The following is a 24,615-nucleotide window of genomic DNA, read 5'->3' on the forward strand; positions in this document are numbered from 1 at the left end:
GACCGAGGAGTTAGGCGGTCCACAGGAAGGACCAAGTGTAGAAGTGTCTACCTCGGGTGTGTTCCGGTGATACTGTACGTGAGTGTAGTAAATAAACTGGCAAGAGCCCTTACAGAGAATCTCCTCTCCGTGTGAGTTTACACCACAACACACGTACAAACTAAGCCGAGGTACTATGGTTTGGGATATTAAGTATTTTTCTTCTTCACAATTTATAGTTACCGAAACCATACATGTCAACCCATACCGTGTGCCCGCATTCCTGTCCAGGGAAATTGAGTTTTCAGGTCAATACGGCATACAGCCGTTTCAATATGGCCAAAATTAGTTTTTTTATTTGTTTCTCTCTTGTGATGGGACTTTGTAGGATGCACGTTGAGATGTATAAGGGGCACGGGGTGACCAATAAGGTCTGAGTTGGTCTGTAATAAGGTAGGCACTGATAAGGGATTGACAGGTATGCGAAACAGTTCATTTGTGTGGTCGCTGGTTCAGAAACCTTTCCTAAAAAGTGCTCCCTTGATTGGTCGTCGGCCTGTCTCCGTTTCACCGTGACTGCCACGAACCCTTCTTTTGACGGGAGAAGAAGAGTTTGTGGCAACGGTCCTCACCATTGGATGTGAACGTTTAGTGCCTCCATTGTGTGGGCTGCACTGCCCTCTCATACCCACGCAGAGGAATGCTCACCACGGGGTTCGCTCGTCACTTTGGAAATCGCGCGGACTCCACTGCGGTTCGTTCTGATTGGCAGCGCGGTCATTGGCGGCTGGGAACCATGGCTTGATGAACTCGCTACGTGTGTGTTGTATGGCTGTTGCGTATGTGGACCTATATGGACGTTAAACTTCTTTCGCACCGTACGTAGCCAACCGCGCTAATCAGAGACGCGGGCGAAAGGACAACACTAAACAACACGAAGCAGTTTTAAAGGAGTGCGTTTTACACCGGAAGCCACGGTGCCGGCTCAGCTGTGCCACGGCCATCATTACGAGGCCCCGCTCCCCACCCTCGCCACGCGCCGTTCCTATGCCGAGGCCGAGGACAACCACCGCGAGGTGCCTCCCACCCCGCCGTCAACAGCAGAGCCGATCCGGGCCTCTGTCGATTACCGCACGCGGAGCGATTTCGAGGGATCGCTAAGCAGATTTTAAAAATCGATTCGTCTGCGGTCTCCTTAGCGCTGCTTGCCTCCGGCGTGCCAAGGGGCTCAATTCCACCCCCGCCCCCACCACCACCGCCACTGAGCCTCAACGAAACGACCGCGGCGCGTTGCAGCCCGTGCGGCCGTATCCTCGCCAAATGATCGCGTACCTTAAATTCACGGTGCGATTCGATTCCCTCATCATCCCGCGGCACCAACGCACAGAACGGAATCGACAGTCGCGATTCTTTCGTCGCTCGGGCCTGGACCGCCGCGCGGCGCCCGCGTCTCCCGCCGCCGCCGCCGCCTCGAGGTTCGACTCCCGCTGAGGAGTCCCCGCAGAGGAGCCCCCGAGGTCCCCGCGTGACCCCGCGCGTTCCGTCTTCAAGTGGCAGAACGCGTGACCCCTCTCCCCCCCCGCGGCCTGGGAGCGGTGCCGAACAGCCAACTCCACCATCACCACGTAAACTCAGCGGCGCTCACCCCTCGCGACATCGCCGGAATACATCGCTCACCGTCACTGCATCACGGCATCACGATAACCTATCACTACTTTGTTACATCGCTCACAGTCACTAAGATCACGATAACCTATCACTACTTTGTTACATCGCTCACAGTCACTAAGATCACGATAACCTATCACTACTTTGTTACATCGCTCACAGTCACTAAGATCACGATAACCTATCACTACTTTGTTACATCAATAACCGTTACTTGCTATCCACGACATCCTCACCATAACTACATCACCTTCACTCGCCATCACGATATCACTCACCATCAATACATCACTATATCACCATCGCTACATCACTCACCATCACTATATTACCATCGGTCAGTACCTGTACTACTCTGAACGCCACATGACTCTTCATGACATCACTGAGCATCATTCACCATCGCATCACTCGACATCATAACATTGACTCAGCAATATTACACCGCTGCGTCGTGAGATAACAATCATATCAGCAATCGGCATGACATCACTAATTTCACTACATCACCCACTTCACTACATCACTCAACATCACTGTTTGACCCATTTTATATCAATCACCGTCACTGCGCCCGGGCATATCTTGCACATTTATATTTAATTGCCGTAAAAAATTGATGTTCAATCCGTCCTGTCTATGGACCTGGATTTGTTTCCCAGGAGCATTTAAACTCAAACCTAAGTATATTTTACCGTACTGTTTCTCGTCAGCCCTCTCGTGCTCGTTAAGCCAATGCTTCCCCAAATACATTGCGCGCACATTTTACTGCTTATGAATTTGGCGGCTGATGGACGTTATATCACACCCCCACTGGTAATGATTTTAAGTCAAAATGGTAATTTGGTTGCCTCTGCAGACCTGTCAGTAGTCGTTACATCTTCAATTACATCTTGGGGTGGCAGTGATGAATAGTCAAGGTGGTGAGTGGTATAGCAAAAAGTGACTGCGTTTGATTCCTGAATTGGGCGCCTTTCTGTGCGGAGATGTGTCTGTCCTCTACTTCTGTATTGGAATCATCCGGGTTCCCCCGGGTTTCCGCCATAAAAACAAACCTCAACGTGAGTTAAATTTCGGAAAATGAATAAAAGAATACCCACAAAATATCCTGCAGCATTTGCATAACAATCATCGCCCCCTCGTGGCAGACTAATGCCTTATTAGGTTGTTGAGTCACCTTAGGCCGCGCATGGACGACTGCCAATCGGGGGCACGGATCTGTGCTTGGAGACGATTCGTTACACACAATATAATCGCACGTTCGTGCATTAAATCGCACTTGCACAAGACTTTCGACTGTGAGAGAGACATAATATTCTCCATGACCCGGCTATGTGCACCACTTATAAAATATGAGTTAGATTGCAGTATGTTTACGGCACTGTCTTGTTCGGTTTGGTCCAGTTCATGATACTGTAGAAATGCACTTGACATTGTATAACCTATACTTGTGTGTGTTGTAAAGTTTGAATTTGCCCCTCTGATTAAGTGTACCCTTTGCAAACGAGACATTCCATCTCGACGGTTTATCCAGGTGAAATGTTTTAATTTTCGTTGGTGGCGATGAAGTCAATGATCTTTCTCCCACGGGGCCCCCTGGGCCATGCAGGGAGTATCCCGGCACGAGCGACGAAGATGCCGAGGCCCCAGGCTCAGCGCGGTGCGGTGCAGGGCGAGGAGAAGCCCTACTTGTGCACGGTGTGCAACATGAGCTTCACGCAGATCGGAAACCTCAAGGACCACCAGCGCATGCACACGGGCGAGCGTCCGCACGTGTGCATGGAGTGCGGCAAGGATTTCCTGCACTTGTCCTCGCTGCGGGCCCATCACCGCACGCACACAGGCGAGCGGCTGCACGTGTGCAACGAGTGCGGCAAGGGCTTCTCAGACACGTCCAACCTGAAGAAGCACGTGCGCACGCACACGGGCGAGCGGCCCTACAAGTGCGATGAGTGTGGAAGGGGCTTCTCGCAGGCGTCCACACTCAAGGTTCACCAGAGGTCCCACCGCGGTGAGTAACTTACTGCTCATGTTTTTTTTCTGGTGATGATGATGCATTGTTATAATCATCATCAGCAGCAGCAAAATAACTGTGTAATATCGAATGTGGCTGTTCAAAATAGGAATTAGCACACTGTGAAGGCTTGTAAAGGAAGAGGACACCTGCTCTTAAAAATCCCACTGATAGAAAATGTTTTGCGGTGGAGACTTTGCATGCTACATATTATTTTTGTTGATTATTTTTGTCCCGGCCATCAAATTTTGTTCTACCAGATGACGGTTGCTTATGTTGCATTCGAAACGTCGTACTCTATTATTTTATTTATTTTCTGTCTACGTGAACCAAAGAGTAATTCCTGCAGTCATAAAAGCTTCAAATACAGTTTGAACCACCTCTACGAGGAGGATGTAAGCTGTTTTCTTTCTCTCTCTGTGTTTCTGTTTGCCAAATTTCACACTTAACTTCAAATTTAGCAATCTTTGGAGATCGTAATCAACCAGGTTATGCGTTAACTGTGTGTTAGCCGACTCTCTGTGTTGCATTGCATTACATTTCCAAAAAAAATTCTAAGTTTGTTTTCTCAAACGGCCTATTTCTCTCTCTAAAATTTACCAGGCTCTCATAGGTCCATTCGCTCTTTCTCTCCCCCGGCCGCTTCGGGGTGGATTTCCACACATCTCTCTGTGTGTCTCTGTTTGTCAAATTTAACACTTGACTTCTAATTTTAGCAATCTTTGGAGATCGTAATCAACAAGGCTATGCGTTAATTGTGTGTTAGCCGACTCTCTGTGTTGCATTATATTACATTTCTAAAAGATTTGCAAAATTTTGTTTTCTCAAACTATTTCTCTAAAATTTACCATGCTCTCATAGGGCCATTCGATCTTTTTTCCCTCGGTCGCTTTGGGGTGGATTCATTGACATGCTAATTTCTCTGCTCCAGCAGCTGCCCCAGTAGACCCACCTCTTTCTCTGCCACCCCCCCCCCCCCCCATCTCTCTATTTAAGGCATCGACACAGAGGCATTGGGTCTCTGTGTGTCTATGTTGTGTGCCTCTGTGTGTCTGTGTTGTCTCTCTCTGCTTGTGTGTCTGTCTGTGTCTCCGTGTGCGATGCGGTAGCTGTCTTGGTTTGATGGATAGCCAAAAGCCGCTGCGAGGATGACCAGAGTTTGCGTGATGGTTTATGCTCCTTGACGAGATCAGCAAGACATTGTGGTTCATTTGTGGCAAGCACTCTGTGTGTAATGAGTAGCACCTTATAATGTATTCGGTTGGCAACTAGAAACCAATGCAGCTCGGTGAGTCCTGGACGGACACGGTCGGATCTTGCAGTACCCATCACGACACATACCAGCAATTTTTTTACACTCTGCAGCTTGCTTATCTTTTTGCAAGAAGTTTTGTAAAGTAGTGATTTGCAATAATTATTGAGCTTTGTCGATATTATGCTACGCACCACCATGGTGGCTATGTCACGACTCAATAGTGGTCGAATGTGTCGTAGAGCCCTGATATGAGAGGACTTGACTATATTTTGCACGTGATCAAACAACAAATTCTGGTCGAGTATGGTGCCGAGGCTCTTTAGATGAGTAGAAAACTTTAATCCTGGAGTTCGTGACTGCCACACCTGATCCTCCCACAATATTTTTCACCTGCGCCTGGGTGCCAACCAGCAGAATGTCAGATTTTTCTGGATTAACCAGCATTTTTTTCATGCAAGCTACACGTGCACCGCTAGTGTGCAATTTTCGAGGTTGCCGAGGCTCTTAATATCAAACTTTGACTTCACTGCAGTGTACATTTGTGGAAAGCCCACCTCAAGAAGCACAACATACTCGCCCCAGGCAGCGAGGTTGGGATGTCGGCGTCCGCGAGCCGCCTAATGCAGCAAACGCTGAGCCGGTCAGCAATCCCGGAGAACGCGGTGGTTGATTTTGTTATCGAAGGTGCAATCTCTTTGCGAGCCGCCGGCAGCGACAAGTTAAAGACCTTGGTCCACACATTGACGTAGGGATACGAAGGCCCGTCGACACGCACCATCATTCGCAGGATTGTCGGGCATCACACCATCATGCTGCCCATCGTCGGGGCGTTCTTCTCCAACCTTGTCGTCGCCATCTCGTTCACCATCAACTGGTGGTCGAACCGCAACCTGAAGGGATTTTGGATGGTCACGGTGCATTGGATCGACACCAAATCTGGTGCGTTGAAGTCCATGCTGTTGACGATCCTCGATGTGCAGTTCGAAAGGGGTGTCGGCAAGCGCATTGGCACCATTTTGCTTGAGCACCTCCAAAGTCTCGGGCACAATGTCTCAACTAAGCTGCTCGCTGTCACCAGCAACAATGGCTTCGATGCGATCAGTGCTGTCAAGACGTTGTTCGCCCTGGTCAGCGCGGATGCCGGATATGAGCAGTTGGGGGTTTGCCACCATATTCGCTGCGTGGATCATTCGGTCCAGATCGGCGTCGTCTAAGTTCTCAAACTGATGAAATCGACCAACGCCGAACTGCGCTCATCAATATCAGGCGCAGCAAGGTCGCCCGGCAGTCGTACCGCCGCAAGGCCGAGATTGCCAAGCTCGCCAGCAAGGAGCCGACGCACCAGGACTCGCCGACCAGGTCGAATTCGACGTTTGACATGGGCGACGACGCCATGAAAAAGTGTGTCCCATTGGACATTATCATGGTGCGCTTCCAAGATGTGATCGGCGTCGGTGCTTTCTGAACTGCAGTGGGCAAACATAGAGGGCGTGACAGCATTCCTGTGAATGCCAGGTCATGACCTCGTTGGCGGCGGACCGCAAGTCGACATTGGATCTCGTTCCGGTGACGATGGAGAATCTGATCCGTCATTGTGAACGCTCTTAGAGCGATCGATGAGTCCTTGACCGCGATGGGGATGAAGGCCGAGCTGGTGTGGTACCGCAACTTCCTGGTTCAGGAACCTGCCATTGTGGCATCCAACTTGAATCCACAGGTGCCGAAAACGAAAGACCAAGACGAGCTGGCTACACTGAAGGCCACGTTCCGCTCTGTCCTGCAGCATCGCTACTCGGACATGCACACGATCCCGACGACGGCAGTCGCTGCCCATATGGAGGAGGGGTAGCTGTTCAGCACCTTATTCGGCAATGTCGGCAGCTCCATCGATGACGGTGATGAAGTCGATAGATTTCTGAGCATGGGCGTCACGACCGCCAGTGGTGTGATGCAGTGGTGATCTCCCCGCCTGCGAACCCGCGAATAGCGGAGCCGGGTGGGAGTTCACATGCGTTCGTCAGTCGCTGTCGTAGACGCTTTTCATCCAGTCCATGTGCTTGCACTCGTGGATCGCGACCAGCTGCCTGAAGGTCCCGTCTAAATGGGCCGGAGCGGTGCAGGATCTTATTGCCTGTCGTTCGTCCGAGGACGATGGCAATGACGAACTTTGATCAGGTCGTCATCGACCAAGACGTCTGGGATGAGGAGGTTATGGAGGATGGTGTCGTCGACAGCCTCAACGCCTTATTCAAGAGTATTCTATATGAATAAAGCGGTCTCCCTAGCATTTACCTGTTATAAACCTTTTTCATGTGTATTACCCCGGTAATTACCCTGTAATTGGGTAATTTGTATGGGGTAAGGGTAAAAGGTAGGGTCAAGGTAGGCTCGTTATTTTTACCTTTTACCTTACTTTGCCGCGGTCTACCCCTGTGGTACGCCGACTAGGTACGGCATAGGCGATTACTGTTCGTTGCTCACCTTGACGAACTGTGATCGACCATGTAGGTATGACTCAATCTACCCCAGTACCGTACCCGATACACCAAACCTTGACCTTAGCCGGCCGATATGGATCTCATGGTCACTGGTGTCGAAGGTGGCTGAGAGATTGAGGCCAACCAACGCTGCGGCACACCGGTCATCCATGGTCTTATCGAGATCATCAGTGATCTTTGTGGAACTTCTGGTATGCCGACTGCAACGGGTTGAATCTGCTCATCGCAGTGATGTGGGGAAGTAACCGCTTAAGACACCGGTGCTCTATGACCTTGGAAATCGTACTCAGATTTGAGGTTGGGTGATAGTTTGTGGTGTCACTATGGCTCAAACCAACTTATTGCAGGAGTAGTGTTACCTGCGCCATTTTGAACCAGTCTGCGAAACAGCCCTCGCTAAACAAAAGATTTGGCAGGTGGACACTCAGCGGTGCAAGCACGTCCGAGCATGATTTGAGAATCGACATGTGGATGTAGTCGAACGCGATGTTATATTTTGGCAGCCGTGCTATGAACATTGACACTTCTGCCGCCGATATTGGTGCCAGTGTAATAAAGGACTTCGCCACACACTGCTTGGTCTCTGTCACTCTTTATTCGGGTTAACACCCGCACCCTGCTGGTCCCGACACCGGACCAGCTGCTCCTCACCAACTGACCCGGAGCCCTTCCGGGCTCCCACCTATATCCCCTTCACCACGTGATCCTGTCTCCTCCCTCTCACCACGCCCTTCCGAACCTTCCAGATCTGGCCTCCCCATAGCGCCCTGCTGGCTCCACCCCTAGGTTCCGCCCCCTCTCACCTCGCTTCCGATTGGACCCGAGGTGAGCGGTGGACCTTCACATACGCCCCCATACTGGCTCCGCCCCCCAATACCCCGGGCCGTATGATTGGCCCAGAGGCCAGCAGCGAACCCCGCTTACGCTCGCATTACACCAGGGTCTCGAGTTTTGCATTGGTTGCAGGTTGATGAAACTCAGATGGCAGACTGGGAGAATGCGTTGCAATGAGTCACTCTGGTTATTTTGGTAAAGTCACGTAGAAAACAAAATCAAATAATAATAGAATACGACGTTTCAATTGCCACACAAGCAACCGTCATTAGGTAAGAATGAATGAGAAAAAAACATAGTGAACTTAGAAACACAATGCAACACAACACATAGAGCAGGACAACACAACAGCCAACACCCCACCTGGCTGACCATGCTCCTCCAAAGAATGACAAAAAGAAAGACAGCGCCACTGTGTCGAGGCTTTAAATTGAGAGAGGGGGAGGGTTGGGGCAGAGAGAGAGGGGGGGGGATTGGGGCAGAGGATCACGCTTCTCATTCATTCTTACCCGATGACGGTTGCTTGTGTTGCAATCGAAACGTCGTATTCTATTATTATTTTATTTTATTTTCGACGTTATTTTACCGAAAGACCAAAGAGTAATTCCTGCAGTCACAAAAGCTTTGAATCTAGTTTTCAATGAGTCAGTTGGCAGATCTGCAGGCTGCTCTGTAAGCAAGTCGGACAGTGTCAAAACAAGTTTTCGTCCAAAGATGCTCTGGCCTCCTTTGCGTCTGCTCCGCAGCGATCGCCTCCGGTGACAACCAGTGACTGCACACTTTCCCCATTCTTTTTTTGCTTGTTCGCATCGGCACGAGTACATCAAGAACAGCAGTCATGTCATTTTCTAATTAAGCTGCAAATGAATTGGCCGTCGATGCAGGATTTAGATGACTGGATCTTCTGATGGAAACGGTCTTGGTCCAGTAATTTCCAGTCTGATATCGTTGTAATGGGTGGGCGAATAGTCAGTAATACCACTTTGCACCTCATAAGACTTTGATCTGAAATACCCATGTTTTAGATAACAACATTGGTCACAGTTACGGCCTCAGTGGATGTGATCCAATATGTTTCCTAAGCGACATGTTGCACTGCTGACGTGTTGGGTTAAACTGTGACCATCGATAATCTTAGAGAGATCACTGTCCGGGACAGTTCAGGTCACCGCAGATGATGTAACGAGAGCCAAGTGACCCACCATCTAGCAGACCGCAAAGCTCGGAAAGGAATTCCAACAGCGGTGAAGATGGCGGTCGATAGATGACAGCGATTGTAAGCCTCCGCATGCTGTTTGGTATTTTCACGAGTCTCTCAGGACTTTCACGCTGTGAATCAGTGCGCCAGGCTTCCCGCGACGGAGCTGATGTACAATAGCCTATCCTAGATTTGACGTTTTCGTGACTGCAAGGATCCAACCAAAGAGTCTGAATAGCCTATCCGTTAGGTGCAGCCTCACGCTTAATTACGTCCGGTGAGTTCTCATATACCTAGGTTTCGGTAATGGCCAATATGTCAAGTCCACAATCTTTGATTAGATCTTGGATCAGCACCATCTTGTTTAACTCTGGAGCGTGTGTTGATTAATCCCTGGTCCAGGCTTTGACTCGATATCCGACAGCAGCAGTATGGCGATGAAGGCACTCTTCTGTGATCGTGTGGATGTAGGTCGAAAGATGAACTGACCAGATCTGCAGCACAACTATTTGCGAGGCATCATAACAAGTGACTAACACAGTCGGGTAGGGGGTCGCCATTTTCACAGCAGTACATAGCATAGTGGGTGCGGAACTCAAGTAGTTTGAACTGGAAAGTTGACCGATCAACACTTCCTTCTGCACCGTGGATGCTGGGCCGAGTCTGCTGGTGAGTCCCACCACAGTATCGGTGATGTTTGGATGAGACAAAATTGATTTGTCGATCTAGGTCAAGAGACGTTCCGGCGTATAGAGCGCTATTTACAATGTTTTAAACCGTCGTGTGAGCCTGAGAAACTTGGTTTAAAAAATCTACTTGAAAATGTCTTGAGTGGTAGCTGTGGAAGTTGAGTTTGTGTGGCGAGTGCACTGCTGTGGATTTGACATCCCCACCTGAGCTGTGCAAGGGGCAGGGGCACAACAACCTATTTCACGGGGGGGGGGTGGTGACTATGAAATATACGACTGTGGGCTCCCCTCCTTTCTCCCGACTCACTTTTACTGAAATTGCTTTGGATGTTTCTAGCCCGTATACAATATGTAGGCTATAACTAGTTTAACACGTGGGCTTTCGTGACCAATATCCATTACTAAAGGTTTTTGGGTTAGACCGCGTAAGTATATAAATGTGTCGTTAAAACCCGCCATGACCCAACACAGCCCCCCACATTGTGCAAGAGCGCAGAAGCGTGGTCAACACATCTACGCCTCTATTTAATGAATGAAACAGTAAGATTTCTCCACAAATCTGGCTATCGCCTGATGAAGCTAGTTGTAATTGCTGGCGAAACGTCGTACTCAGATTGTAAATGTTGTGGCTTGGCTCTCCAACACACCGGTGTACTGTACTAGTGACGAATTGGCATGTTCTGTTTACGTGACAACCTTTACTAGTTGGCTGTGTCGGGTGGTGGCGGGTTTTAACGACACATATTTACGCGATCTAACCCAAAAACCTCTATTGATTTGAAGCTTTTGTGACTGCAGGTATCCATACTCTTTGGCTCTTTCGGCAAAGTCACGTAGGTAGAATAAATAATAGACCACGACGTTTCGATCGCAACGCAAGCAATCGCCTGATGACGTTTCGATCGCAACGCAAGCAATCACCTGATGACGATTGCTTGCGTTGCGATCGAAACGTCGTGATCTATTATTTCTTCTACCTACGTAACTTTACCGAAAGAACCAAAGGGTACCAAAAACCTCTGTTATGGCTTATCCGTGTATTGGGTTTAGAGGAAGACAGTCTCACGGTGACAGTATTAATAAGAGGATTTAAAGATAACAATACTCACAATTAAGTTATCATCCGTTTTGCTTTCATGTGCATGTCCGCAAAAAAGCCTGGTGGTGTTCAGTAGCAAAACACCAGCAGTAGTGCTACTATATTTTACGCTGTGGATTTTCACAAATATTTTTCATTTGTAATAATGCTTTTTGGTATTTATGGTTAATTGTTGGAACATTTTTTTTTACAAAAATTTCTTAACATTTTTGTCCTTGATAATTGTTTTTTCACCCTTCTATCTGGCAACAAAACTTACACCTTATTACAAGGAGTCATGTTTACATAGACCACAATACCTGTAGTCATAATGCAAACAAAAAACACAACTCTGATAATGTGCACTGTCCTTGAAGTTGATTGGTCCACACCCGAGACAGCTTTCCTTAGAGCCTAGTCTCACATGGGTTGAACTAGATGACGCATTATGACTGCAGGTATTGTGGTCTATGCAAACATGACTCCTTGTAAAAAGGTGTCAGTTTTGTTGCCAGATAGAAGGGTAAAAAAACAATTATATTTTTTCTGACATATGAGGTTCCAATGGTGTAAAATGTTGTCCTTGTTTATCATCTGTTGATTCGGGGCCCCCTTGTGGCCGACTGGGCCTCTATGCATCGCATAATACTGCATACCCCCCATAGTTGTGTCCCTGGCAGGGGGCATGTGTGATCTGAGCACTGCTGGAAATCCCCTTGCCAGTTTCTCCCATCTCTGTGTCACTCTGTCGGTCCCTTCTTGTGGCCATCTCCATATTTCTCAATCTGTTACTTTGTCACCAATTCTCACTTTCCGTCTCTGCGTCTCTGTGTCCATGTTTTTGTTCACCTATTTCTCATTTTCTATGACTCACCATGAAATTCAACGTTATCTCTCTCGATGTCCCTTTCCAAATCTCGTTTTTTTTCAATTGCACTTTCCGTCTTTCTACATGTCTCTGCAAATCCACGACTGTCCAATCTCTTTCACACTTGTGAATTAACGACTTCTAAAAGCAGCAGGGCATTCCGCTGGGGTATAGATTCCAAGACTAATCTCATTCCTATTGGTGACAGTGTGGTGACACGGACCAGTGCTAGCACATTCGCCGCTTGTTGCTGAGGTTCGCGGTTCAAATCCAGTGGCTGCCCTGGTCATGACTGCAGTGTGTAATAACTGTTAACACACTCCACGCCGTCTGCTTCGCAGTGGATGTTACAGGTCACCATTGACTCGGTGAGGCTTTCCCAAGTAAATGAGCGTAATAGTAAAAACTTTATAAAAAGCGCTTATATTTTTATTGTGCAGAGGCTGCCGAGAAGCAGTGCGTGCGCATGGCGGCTGAGAAGGCGTCCACCGTCGACACCAAAACCCCCAAGAGGCGGCAGAGGGGCAAGGGCCAACAGCCGCACGTGTGCACAGCGTGCGGGAAAATCTTCAAGCACCTGTCGTCCCTCAAGGTCCATCGGACCATCCACACGGGCGAGCGGCTGCACGTGTGTGACGAGTGCGGCAAGGGCTTCTCGGACACGTCTAACCTGAAGAAACACGTGCGCACGCACACGGGCGAGCGGCCCTACAAGTGCGGCGTGTGCGCCAAGGGCTTCTCGCAAGCGTCCACCATGAGGATTCATCAAAAGATGCACTCCCTGAAGACGCCGGGTTCGTGTTTATCCCTCTACCCTCGCCGCACTGCACAGTGTAGGCGAGCGTTACTCATCTCGTTTACACATGATGTTTGCTAGGACAGGGGTCTGTAAAGAAAATAACAAGAATAGCCATTCTTTTTCGAATTCGGTAAAGAATATATATATTTCAAGAGCCACAACGCATGTGAATAATGCCACGAAGCAGTCCTTAAAGAGCCGAATGCGGCTCCGGAGCCGCAGATTGCCGATCCCTGTACTAGGGGTTCCTCGAATAGCACTTAAATGGGAACTCTTCTTATCCACGGCCCTATTACCCGAGACTCCTATTATCTGCGACAGCTGTATGATCCTTGGAAACACCCATTATCCATGGTCCTGTTTCTTCATATTATCCCTGGTTAGCCTCAATTTCGTAAAGCAACAATGCAGTGTGACCAAAGGAACTGCATGAGCGCCACTTGATTTTATCACGAAAATACGTACACACACACACAGACCCTTACAAAGACAGCCATACACAGACACGGATACAGACAAGCAGACAGATGGAGACACACAAAAAGGAGGAGACATATACACGGAGACACAGACACACCACGTCACACACCACACCAACACACCACACCAACACACCGTCACAATAAGAACCGTTATTTGCCACTAAGTGGTGGTAATATTACCACGGCGCTTCTGCCAAGCTAGGTGAACTTTGAGGCCATGTGCAGTGGCAAAGGCTCGCTGGCAGGAGGTCACGGGACAAACCCAGTTGCCATAGGTTGCCATACCCGAATAGTCTCCTCTATCCAGCCAAACAAAAGCTGTTTGTGCAGGCTGTGGCTGGACATGCGGCCTATATACCCCAGGCAACGCAGCATTATCTGCTGGAGAAGCTCACTGATGGGATTGTGTCATGATCTGTCAAGGATTTGTGAGCTCACACAATCCAGTCTGGTTAAACCCAGGATGGATTGTAGGCACAGATGTTCCATTGGAGGGTCTCACATTTCGCAAGCATAGAGAAGGGAGGACATGACTGGCCAAGAAGACCGGAAGTTTCATGCGGATTTACAGACCCAGGTAGCTTCCACCCAGTGTTAAGGAATGAGACCTCTGCTGTCAAATCGGAGCTGATCAACAGCATATTACCCAGGTACAGAAACCTTTCTACTCTCTCCACAACTGCCCCATAAGTAATAGGGAGTTGAGGGGGTGGAGTGTTGGATGACACAAAATACCCAGTCAGGTGCTTAGTTTTGGTGGGGCTGATGGTAAGACCCCACCTCTTAGTAGTATGCTCCAGTTTCAACAGCAGTGTATCCAACTTCGTTGAGTGCGCAGCAACCACCAGATCATGAACATATATAACATGGTTAACCAATAGGGAGCTATCCCTCGACTGCACCCAGGCATCAATCAGCCTCTCATTGCATCTGCAAAATGGGAAGTACAGCCATGGAAAGCTTTTCGAACTATGTGGTCGAAAGAGATGTTAAATAGTGTAGGAGCCAGAGGACATCCCTGTCGCATCCCAAGGTGACTCCTGGCCATGCAGTATTTACCTGGGCCTGCCCACCATCATGAAAGTCCTTACGATTGTGAGCAGTCAGGGACTCCGAAAGCACGAAGAACAACCCAGAGCCCTGGCCTATTGATGGTATCATAAGCCTTGACCACGTCGATATAGCACAGATGTAGGTCCTGTTGGAATTCCCTGCAGCTCTGCCGTAGCAGACGGCCAGAGAATATGGCATCCGTGCACTGCCGCCCCGGCCTGAAACGACATTGGGGCTCTGCAAGCCTCTCCTCAGCGTGCTGCCTGGCAAGACGATGTTGAATACTCCTTGCTAGGACCTTTCCCGGCACACTGAGGAGGGAGATAGCCCCAGTAGTTGTTACAGTCTGTGCGGTCCCCCTTCTTAAATAGGGAGACCACCAGGTCATACTTTCAATCCTGCGGAACCCATCCAGACTGTGGTAATCTATATACAGTGGTACCCCGGAGATCGAACTTAATTCGTTCCAGAAGGCCATTCGAATACCGATTTGTTCGAACACCAAATTAATTTTCCCCATAAGAATTAATGTAAATGACATGAATTGGTTCCAGACACAAGAAACCTCTCATTATAAAGCATTTTTACACGAAGTTTACAGTAATTACATGCATAAAATCATACAAAAAAACAAGAAACAAGAAATAAATGGAATAAATGAATAAATATATGGAATAAATTAAATAAATGAACTTTGAACTTCACTTTACCTGTAGTAAGGAGAGTTCATGGCTTGAGTGGAAGGTGGTGAGGAGGAGGAGGTGGTGGTGTTATTGTTTGGAAGGGGAGTCCCCTTTGTCTGGGCAAGCGTCATACACGCTGGCCATACGCGTCTCAGCCGTACAGGTTTTTTCAAGTTGCGATTGCCCGTTCAACCTCCAAATTTCGTTTGGTTTCTGGGGCAATTTTTTTTCGGAAGTATCGTTTGAACTACGATTTGTTCGAGTTCTGGTGCGTTCGATCTCCAAGGTTCTGTGTATAAAAGGGAAATTGGTGAATGTGTCTGTTAAAAATGTTTAGCGTACTTCCCGACATGCAACAAACTTGAAATTTGCCATGTGGGTACTTTCCAGACTGTGTACACCATGCAAAAATGATAAAAAAAAAAAACTTTTTTTTTGGGGGTGGGGCGGGGGGGCGCAATAATGCATATATTTTGCACGACAAATGAGCTGTGACGTCACATATCTGTCATGTCACCCAAACCCTCCGCGTCGGCCCTCGCACAGCTGGGGGGGGGGAAATAATGGATATAATATACTAGGCTACAAACTTTAAATTTTCCATGTGGCTAGCTCCCATTCTGTACACAATGTAAAACGTTTAAAAATATACTTTTGTATTTGGGGCGGGGGGGGGAATCACCATGAAGTGTGTGGCGTCAACCCTCATACAGGACTGGCGAGAATGGATATCAGGAGAGCGTTTGTGGTATTGATTAAACGGGAATAGGTCGATTCTAAAGAAATCTACAACCTTCGATTCCTTTGCTCGATTTAAAGAATCGAATCTTGGCGCACGAGCTTAAGTTTTTATTTCCACTGCGCGTTGGATTTTATTTTAATCAATGTGATAATGATCTAAGTTTTCTTTTCATTTGTATATGTTATGTTTTTAAGTTTTAAGAAGTTTCTAAATTTATTTTTCTCCCGGGCAATCTACACACACGCCACCCTCCCACACCGTCATGCATACAACTACACCACACACACCACGTCACACACACCACACATCACAAACACCATATACACCACTAGATACACACCTCTTGACCCACACCAGTTCACACACCATGTGACCCAAACATATAATAATGCAATTTAATCAAAAATTATACTTGGAATTATTCTATGCTATATTCAGCAAAATACCAGGACTAAAAAACACGTGGTGCTTAGCGAAATCTGAAGGTGAAGCAAATATTTGATGCACCCCTTAACTGTACACGTGTAATTTATGGTGATTTTCTTGAAACTAATTAACATTTAATTGGTTGGAATATAGGCTTACATCTAGTTGAGATATTGTTTAACTTATCAACTTTTGGACCTGTTTATATGAGTTTTAACAGCAAGATTTAGCATAAAACACAATCTGCTGGTTAACCTGATACTACAAGCAATAGCAGCCACCTAAATGGAAATCCACATTGCTTCTCACCCTGTTATTAGTTAATTTGTTGTGTCTAGCCCTGTCCCTTCCCCTAGTCACCATTCCCCTTGTCTAATCCTGTCCCGGCCACCTATTCCTCATGTCCAACCCAGACACGCTTGTCCATTTCCTATGCCGAAATATAACTTTTGTCACTTTATAATTTACCCGTGCCTCGTGTCAATTCTGCTCCTATTTGCCATGTCTAATTCTAACACTGACCACCCAGGCATCAATCAGCCTCCCACCCACCCCCTCTGTCAGTCCCGGGAGAGGAGGTGCAGGTGGAGGCTGGGAGCTACGAGCTGCCAGACGAGACGTGCCCCCCAGGAGATGGACCCGTGCCCCTTGGCTGGGTGGATGGGGAGGAGGAAGCCTTGGGAGACCGGGATGTGGAAAGTGAATGTGACGTGTTCAGTGACGGTGGGTCCCGGCTCGCGACACCATTACTCGCCTCTCACAAAGTAAAATAAATGCACGAGCCTCACGCAGAGTACACTTGTATGAGCACACTTTAGTTAGCTGCATGCCACGGTGGCGAGATGTAAACTACTTCACAGGGTATATAGGAGGTTGTGGGTTCAATGCCGACCCTGACGCCTGTATTTTGTATTTGCCTGTCTCCCCATGGTTGCTTGGATTTTTCTCCGAGTCCTCCAGTTTTTCCCTCCACGTTTATAAACACGTGTTTAGAGTATTTGGCTGCTTTAAATGTCCACGTGATACACCACGTGGTTAAGCTATTTCATTTGTGGCCAAGTCGCTTCTGAAAAAGAACTATATAGCTCAGTGAGCCTTACCTGATAAAATTTAAAGTTTTAGTTTAGTTTATTGTTTATTATGTGGCACCATTCCTCGGCCATCCTCTGCATCCTTGCAGTACCTTAGTTTTTACATCCACTGCAAGCCATATCAAAACCAAGCTGATCTGGAGCTTGTTTCCACCATCGATTGTATTTGGGCCATCCTGGTGCTTGAACCTTACTTGGGGGTGACTGGGCACATGGCCTGTAATCCAGCACTCTGGAGGTGAGGATGGATGGTACAAATGTTATGAAACTCCCTTCCCCGTGGGCGTCGAGGTGCCATATCTTGATTCGCGAGAAGGCGGCACAGAAAGTTGAATAATCGCCATCTGTTTATTTCCATCTATACGTGGGGGATATAGAGTATTGTCCCCTCGTCCAAGGTGTGGGTTTGCTCAGGGAGCTGAGATTTCCTACATTTGTATGAACGCTCATTAATTGGATGACATTTTAAAATAAACACCCAGCTCTAACATTCTGTGACTCTAGTAGTAATATGTTTTTAACCTTTCAACTGGTACAAAAACTGACACCTTTTGGCGTCATCTGGTCCAACACCAATGGAGACTAGGCTCTAAGAAAAGCTGTCTCGGGTGTGGACCAATCAACTTCAAGGACAGCGCATATCATCAGAGTTGTTTCTTTTTGTTTGCATTTTGTCTGCTTGTGTTGTGGTTATTGCAAACATGATCCCTTGTATAAAGGTGTCAGTTTTGTACCAGTTGAAAGGGTAAAAACCTATTACTATATTTTGCCACTGGTAAAGGAGGTCTCATAGTGTAAATTCTGTGACTGATTAACGCGGCATGGATTGCTTGAAGTGCGTCACGTGACCGCAAGCAAGCAGCCAACCAGAGGTGCGCCCCTCCAAAACATGTACGCCCCTGGATTGGTTGAAGTGCGTCACATGACCGTGAGCAAGCAGCCAACCAGAGGTGTGCCCCTCCCAAACATGTACGCCCCCGGATTGGTTGAAGTGCGTCACGTGACCGCGAGCAAGCAGCCGGGCGTGTGAGAGTGAAGAGAAGGGTGAGTGAGAGTGAGAGATGGGTGAGTGAGAGTGAGGAGACGGGTGAGTGAGAGTGGGACAGAGCCGTGCTCCGTCCACTGTTGTATCTATGCCCCGTTTTCCAAAATTAATATTAAGAATAATTAGGCCAACATTTTTTTTATATATATATTTTTAAATTAAATAATGAAAACAACCCACTACTCGCCACATTCCACGACAGGCATCTGGGAAACGTGGAATGCCATCAAATAGAGAGGGGTCTGGCCTCGGGACGACCCACTCAGGGGGAGAAGGGGTCAAAGGGTCGCGAGGGGGGGTCTGTGCCTTGGATAGCAGGGACGTCTGTTTTTTGGTTGTTGTTTCTCTCGCAAGAGATGCGCAGAGGGGAGGGGTTCATGTTTTTGGGTTTAAAACACAAACGCACATCACGCAGTGCAGTCTGGTTAGAGTCGCGCTCAGTCTCGGGACTCGGCTTGCGACGCAGCGTTGCGACGGGGCTCGCAAGGGAGCTGGGGCGCATCATGCCTCGAGGAGAGATGGGACGATGAGAGGTCGTTAGGGCAGAAGTCTGAGTTCAGCCTGAGTCGAGGCTGGGTTTCAGCCATGCTCCGGCTGGCGGAGCGTCGTGAGGGAGCAAACACCGATACCGATGGCCGGTGTCGCTTCTCGCAGAACTAAGTGACGAGGTGTGGTTAAGTGCGAGTGAAGCTTGCGAAATTCCAGCTATCATTCTCGTGAGAGAACCTGAACCAGCGAAAACCTGAAGGGTGGGAGAGGCGCCATCGGGTACCCGCGTGAAGCTGGTAGCTGCACGCCAAGGGAGAGAGCGTGACCAGCAACCGAGAAAGAGTGTCAGCACTGACGACCTGCGGATGAGCTGCGAGCGCTATTGGGCACCGCCGAAGGCGAGCATCGTGCCGACTCAACAATAATCCAGCAGTGGAGAAGCCTGTAGCTGCCACCAAGTGAGGAAGAGGAGAACGCCATCGAATGTGCCGTGTGTTTGATACACACACACCGACCAGCACGCTGAGAACAGACAAGACATCCAGCAGTGGACGACGGAATCATCGCACCACAACGGCGAACATCGTACCAACGCCGCTCATGCTAGCAGCGGAGAGAGAGTGCACGAGCAGCACCAAGCCCGGGCGCCATCAAGCGCCAAGCAACCAAGTTTCCTCAAGGAGCGTCGTGCTGACGCAACTCATCTAGCAATAGAGAGAGAGAGCGCACGAGCAGCACACCCGGGCGTCACCGAGCGTTGTGCCAACTCGTCATCCAGCGGTGGAGGAGCTGCGCGCTATCCGACAACGGAATCATCGCGCACCACGACGGCGAACATCGTGCCAACGCCGCTCAATCTAGCAGCGGAGAGAGAGTGCACGAGCAGCACCAAGCCCCCGGAACCATCAAGCGCCTTTGCATATTAGAGTGTCATATGTTTGTTTAGAATTAAAATTGTTTAACACCAAGTGATCCGAGTGCTTCTTTCCCAGTCTATGCAAAACTGTCTTATTCATAAGAACTGTAACCTTCGTTGAGATATGAATTTGGAGACCTAACATAACATAAACACACTAAGATAATCAATAAATGTTTAATCAAAGATAATCGTTTATCCCGATTGATACAACTCTGGATAACGAAACTAAGCCTAGTTATCATAACTGCACACATTAACATAATCTCAAGCATTCGCATAAATTAATACGATTATCTCGGTGATTATCATAATTTATGCGAATTACGCATTTTTCGAAATTTTATTAATTTTTATTATTTTAATCAAAATTTCATAATCCGGCATATACAACACCACTGCTGCCCTGAGGGAGAGCCGTGCTCTGTCACCTGCTGCCCCGAGGGAGAGCCGCGCTCTCTACACTGCTGCCGTGAGGGAGCCAGACGCACTCTCTCCACGGCTGGCCTGAGGCAGATTCATGCTCGGTCCACTGCTGCCCTGAGGCAGAGCCGTGCTTTGTCCATTACATTAGTACTGGAGTTTTTTTTTGTGCTTAAATCCACTGCTGCATGAAGGCCCACCGCACAATCTTAAGGATTTACTTGACCAGTCTGTTGGGGGCCGCCGCACGCTGTGGTTGTTGGGGGGCGCCTATCCAAGACCCTGCTGTAAAAGAGTGCAATGACTGGAAAAAATATGTAAATGCTTGAACCGAGTTGAGTGTGGCCGAATTCCAATTCCCCTGAACCACGTGACCTCATACCGGCCCATCCCACTCTCCACAGCCCCTTGTTCGTCACACACCTACCGCCTGTCACCATGTACCGATCTCTCACTGGACAGGAATCGAGGTTGAGGTGAGGGGGTGGTGATAAGTTACAAAATTTAATTTAACTAGAGATTAAGTAAGGCTTTAGCTAAAAGCTAAAATGTGGTGTAATTGCATGATGTAGTGGCAACACTTGTGCCTGGCAGCAAGAAGGCTGTCTCTGGTGTAGGCCATTCAGTTTAAAAGGTGTGTGGTTAATGTAGGTATCTATTTGGTGTTTGAACATCTTAACACCTGTTTTATTGCCAGAAAGGGTAAAGGCTATTCTTATTTTTTCATTATTTGGATTCTGGCAAAAAGTTCCCATATATATCAATGTACTATACAATGGTACCTCAGAGATCGAACTTAATTCGTTCCAGAAGGCCATTCGAACACCGATTTGTTTGAACACCAAATTAATTCTCCCCATAAGAATGAATGTAAATTAATTAATTGGTTCCAGACACAAGAAATATTTCATTATAAAGCATTTTTACACAAAGTTTACAGTAATTACATGCATAAAATCATTAAAAAAAACAAGAAACAATAAATAAATGGAATAAATGAATAAATATATGGAATAAATGAAATAAATGAACATTGAACTTCACTTTACCTGTAGTAAGGAGAGTTGATGGTTTGAGTGGAAGGTGGTGAGGAGGAGGAGGCGTCATGCACGCTGGCCATACGCGTTTCAGCCGTACAGGTTCTTTCAAGTCGCGATTGCCCGTTCGACCTCCGAATTTCGTTCGGTTTCCGGGGCAAAAAATGTTAGGAAATATCGTTCGAACACCGATTTGTTAGAGTTCTGGTGCGTTCGATCTGCGAGGTTCTACTGTATTTGCAAACATTTATGAATCATCATAGGTGGCTGCCAGGATTGTAACAGAGGATCTCCGCAACGCTGGTTCAGTGCTCTGACATTTAACTTTGCAAACCACCAATAATCCGCAAATTAAAGATTCACGTGTTATTCGATTGCTTGTGACTGCCTCGCTGACTGTAATACGGCCGCTAAGCCGCGCTCACTCCATTGTGTCTGCACCCAGGTGGGGTAAACGAGAAGCCGTACATGTGCACGGTGTGTGACAAAAGGTTCGCCAACGTTGGTGGCCTCAAGGACCACCAACGGACACACAGGGGCGAGCGGCCGCACGTGTGCACGGCGTGCGGCAAGGACTTCCTACACCTCTCCTCCCTCAAGGCCCACCAGCGAACGCACACGGGCGAGCGGCCACACATATGCAACGAGTGCGGCAGGGGCTTCTCGGACACGTCCAACCTCAAGAAGCACGTGCGCACGCATACGGGCGAGCGGCCCTACAAGTGTGGCGAGTGCGAAAGGGGCTTCTCGCAGGCGTCCACGCTCAAGATCCACCAAAAGACCCACCGCGACAAGGAGGCGAAGGCCGCCCTGGGCCTGGCCGTGAAGTAGACGCTGAAGCCGACGGCCCCGCTTGTGCCGGCGGCTCAGCGAAGGTGCAGGTGAAAGGGGAGTTCCGTAACTCCGACGCGTTTTTTTTAATTAAAAAAAGAAAATCTGACATTTTTGCATCGCACTGCAATTCTGTCACGGTTCATTCAAAAGTGAAAATGTTAATTTGCAGTGATGAGGCGTTTACTCCAAAAGCAGGAAAGTGTTGAGCTAAAAATTGGAATGTAATGTATGTTTTGCAATTTTGGGAAGGGTGGTTGGTGTCTGTTTGGTGTGTTTTGCTCTATTTTGGGTTTTCTTAAAACTACAGTTGTTTAAATTTCGATTTAAAGCTTTCGTGACTGCAGGGATTCATCTTCTTGGTTCTTTCGTTAAAGTCACTTAGAATGGAAATAATGAAATAATAAAATAATCAATTTTTAATAAAAACGTAATAAAATAATTCTCACGACGTTTCGGCCACAACGCAAGCAGCCGTCCTCAGGTGGAGAACAGGTCTGTCGAGAAGACAGAGTCTGAATGGCACGCCCCAGGCTTGGAGCGACTATTTATGCTGGGATGGAGGGGCGAAGAGTGTCTTGACAAAATAATTAGCATATCAAGAGGAATTTAGCATATTTATGGGAAATGCAGATATGCGATTAGTACTGCTTTTGAAATGCGTAGGAGGTTTGGATAGGGGTTTAAAGTAATTATGCCCATGCATTATGCAGGATTAGCAGTATCAAAGGGAGGGAGTAAGGTTAGAATTAATAAAGGGAAGGAATGTTAATAATATGGCGCCGCAGCAACTAATATGCTTATAGACTATACATTGTAATATTACACTGTATTATTCTACCCACCCAACTGTATACCACACTGCTGTATATTCACTATACAATTACGATACTATATATTACCTTATACATTGTATTAAACATTACACTTTTATACTATTTATTCTTATACGATATGCTATACACTATACCATTGACCGTCGCGTGAAAGGTACTAAGAGGAAGCAACGAAATATGTCAATGGGAGAGTGGTGGTAGGAAGCTTGCAGCGGAGCAAAGAATCCATTCCCTGCGGAGAATACAAGTCAATGTCAGTGAGTGGACTCCGCTCTGAAAGTCACCGTAAACGTGAACACAATCAGTTAAGATCCGAAATGGTTTATTACGTCCTTCCAATGATTGCTGAGCCAGAATCCATCTTCTCGGTTGAAATTCTCTTTGTGTTTGTATATGTGCATCGCCTCATGGACGAATCTCTCATGGTAGCCGGATGGCTTGCAGAGAATCTCTGTCTTGGAGAAGTCAATATCATGTGAGCCCACTGAATTGTAACAATGATCTGCCACGGCTGAGGTGTTTGTCCTACCATGTTTCAAGTCTGCTTTATGTTCACGGATGCGTTCCGAGACATGTCGTTTGGTTTCTCCAATGTAACTGCTACCACAGAGACAACTTAGTTTGTAGACGCCAGGGTACTGTATGTCTGGAACCAAATCTTTTACAGACGGGACCAGTTCACGGATTTTATGTACTATTTCGTTGCTTCCTCTTAGTACCTTTCACGCGACGGTCAATGGTATAGTGTATAGCATATCCTATAATAATAAATAGTATAAAAGTGTAATGTTTAATACAATGTATAAGGTAATGTATAGTATCGTAATTGTATAGTGAATATACAGCAGTGTGGTATACAGTTGGGTGGGTAGAATAATACAGTGTAATATTACAATGTATAGTCTATAAGCATATTAGTTGCTGCGGCACCATATTATTAACATTCCTTCCCTTTATTAATTCTAACCTTACTCCCTCCCTTTGATACTGCTAATCCTGCATAATGCATGGGCATAATGACTTTAAACCCCTCACTAAACCTCCTACGCATTTCACAAGTAGTACTAATCGCATATCTGCATTTCCAATAAATATGCTAAATTACTCTTGATATGCAAATTATTTTGTCAAGACACTCTTTGTCCCTCCATCCCAGCATAAATAGTCGCTCCAAGCCTGGGGCGTGCTATTCAGACTGTCTTCTCGACAGACCTGTTCATCCACCTGAGGACGGCTGCTTGCGTTGTGGCCGAAACGTCGTGAGAATTATTTTATTACGTTTTTACAGTTGTTTTGTTTTTGTGTTCCCAACTGTGCATAGACCACTGAGGCAGGAGCACTGGGATTTGATATCTGCTGACTGTTTTACTCAAAAGGTCATGTAACGATACTTGGACCTTGTTTTAATTGCTTTTTATATCCGTTGTGTACGAGTAACCACGCTACGGTAATGCTTAGCGTTCCCCTAATTCGTCGAAGGTATATGTAATGGAAATATTACAATACTGTATACGTTGTGCTCTAAATACCATGGACCGTTTTTTATATTACATGACTAAAGGCTAAAATACTAATTTCTTAAATCATCGAACATTTTTTGGCCAGAGCTTGGGGATATTTTTAAAAAAGGTCTGCCACGGTGGTGAGATGTTAACTATCTCGCCTGATATACAGGATGTCA

At 47.3% G+C, this 24,615-nt stretch overlaps 1 protein-coding gene across 2 annotated transcripts; it reads left to right on the forward strand.

Annotated features, from left to right (window-relative positions):
* The first annotated feature begins 1,378 nt into the window (after window positions 1–1,378).
* On the forward strand, window positions 1,379–22,705 carry LOC133356561 (zinc finger protein 226-like). 2 transcript variants are annotated; one of them, XM_061574137.1, is made up of 5 exons: window positions 1,379–1,604; window positions 3,257–3,658; window positions 12,522–12,875; window positions 16,807–16,989; window positions 21,713–22,705. In XM_061574137.1, exons 2-5 carry the CDS (start codon window positions 3,283–3,285, stop codon window positions 22,096–22,098), a joined length of 1,299 nt encoding a protein of 432 aa, XP_061430121.1. In that variant the 5' UTR covers window positions 1,379–1,604; window positions 3,257–3,282; the 3' UTR covers window positions 22,099–22,705. The 2 variants fall into 2 exon arrangements, with proteins under 2 accessions (XP_061430121.1, XP_061430122.1); XM_061574138.1 differs by having other exon boundaries at window positions 16,831–16,989.
* The last annotated feature ends 1,910 nt before the right edge of the window (window positions 22,706–24,615 follow it).

Source organism: Lethenteron reissneri, chromosome 54 (assembly GCF_015708825.2).
Source record: "Lethenteron reissneri isolate LAM-NWPU_2019-01 chromosome 54, ASM1570882v1, whole genome shotgun sequence".
Lineage (NCBI taxonomy): Eukaryota > Metazoa > Chordata > Hyperoartia > Petromyzontiformes > Petromyzontidae > Lethenteron > Lethenteron reissneri.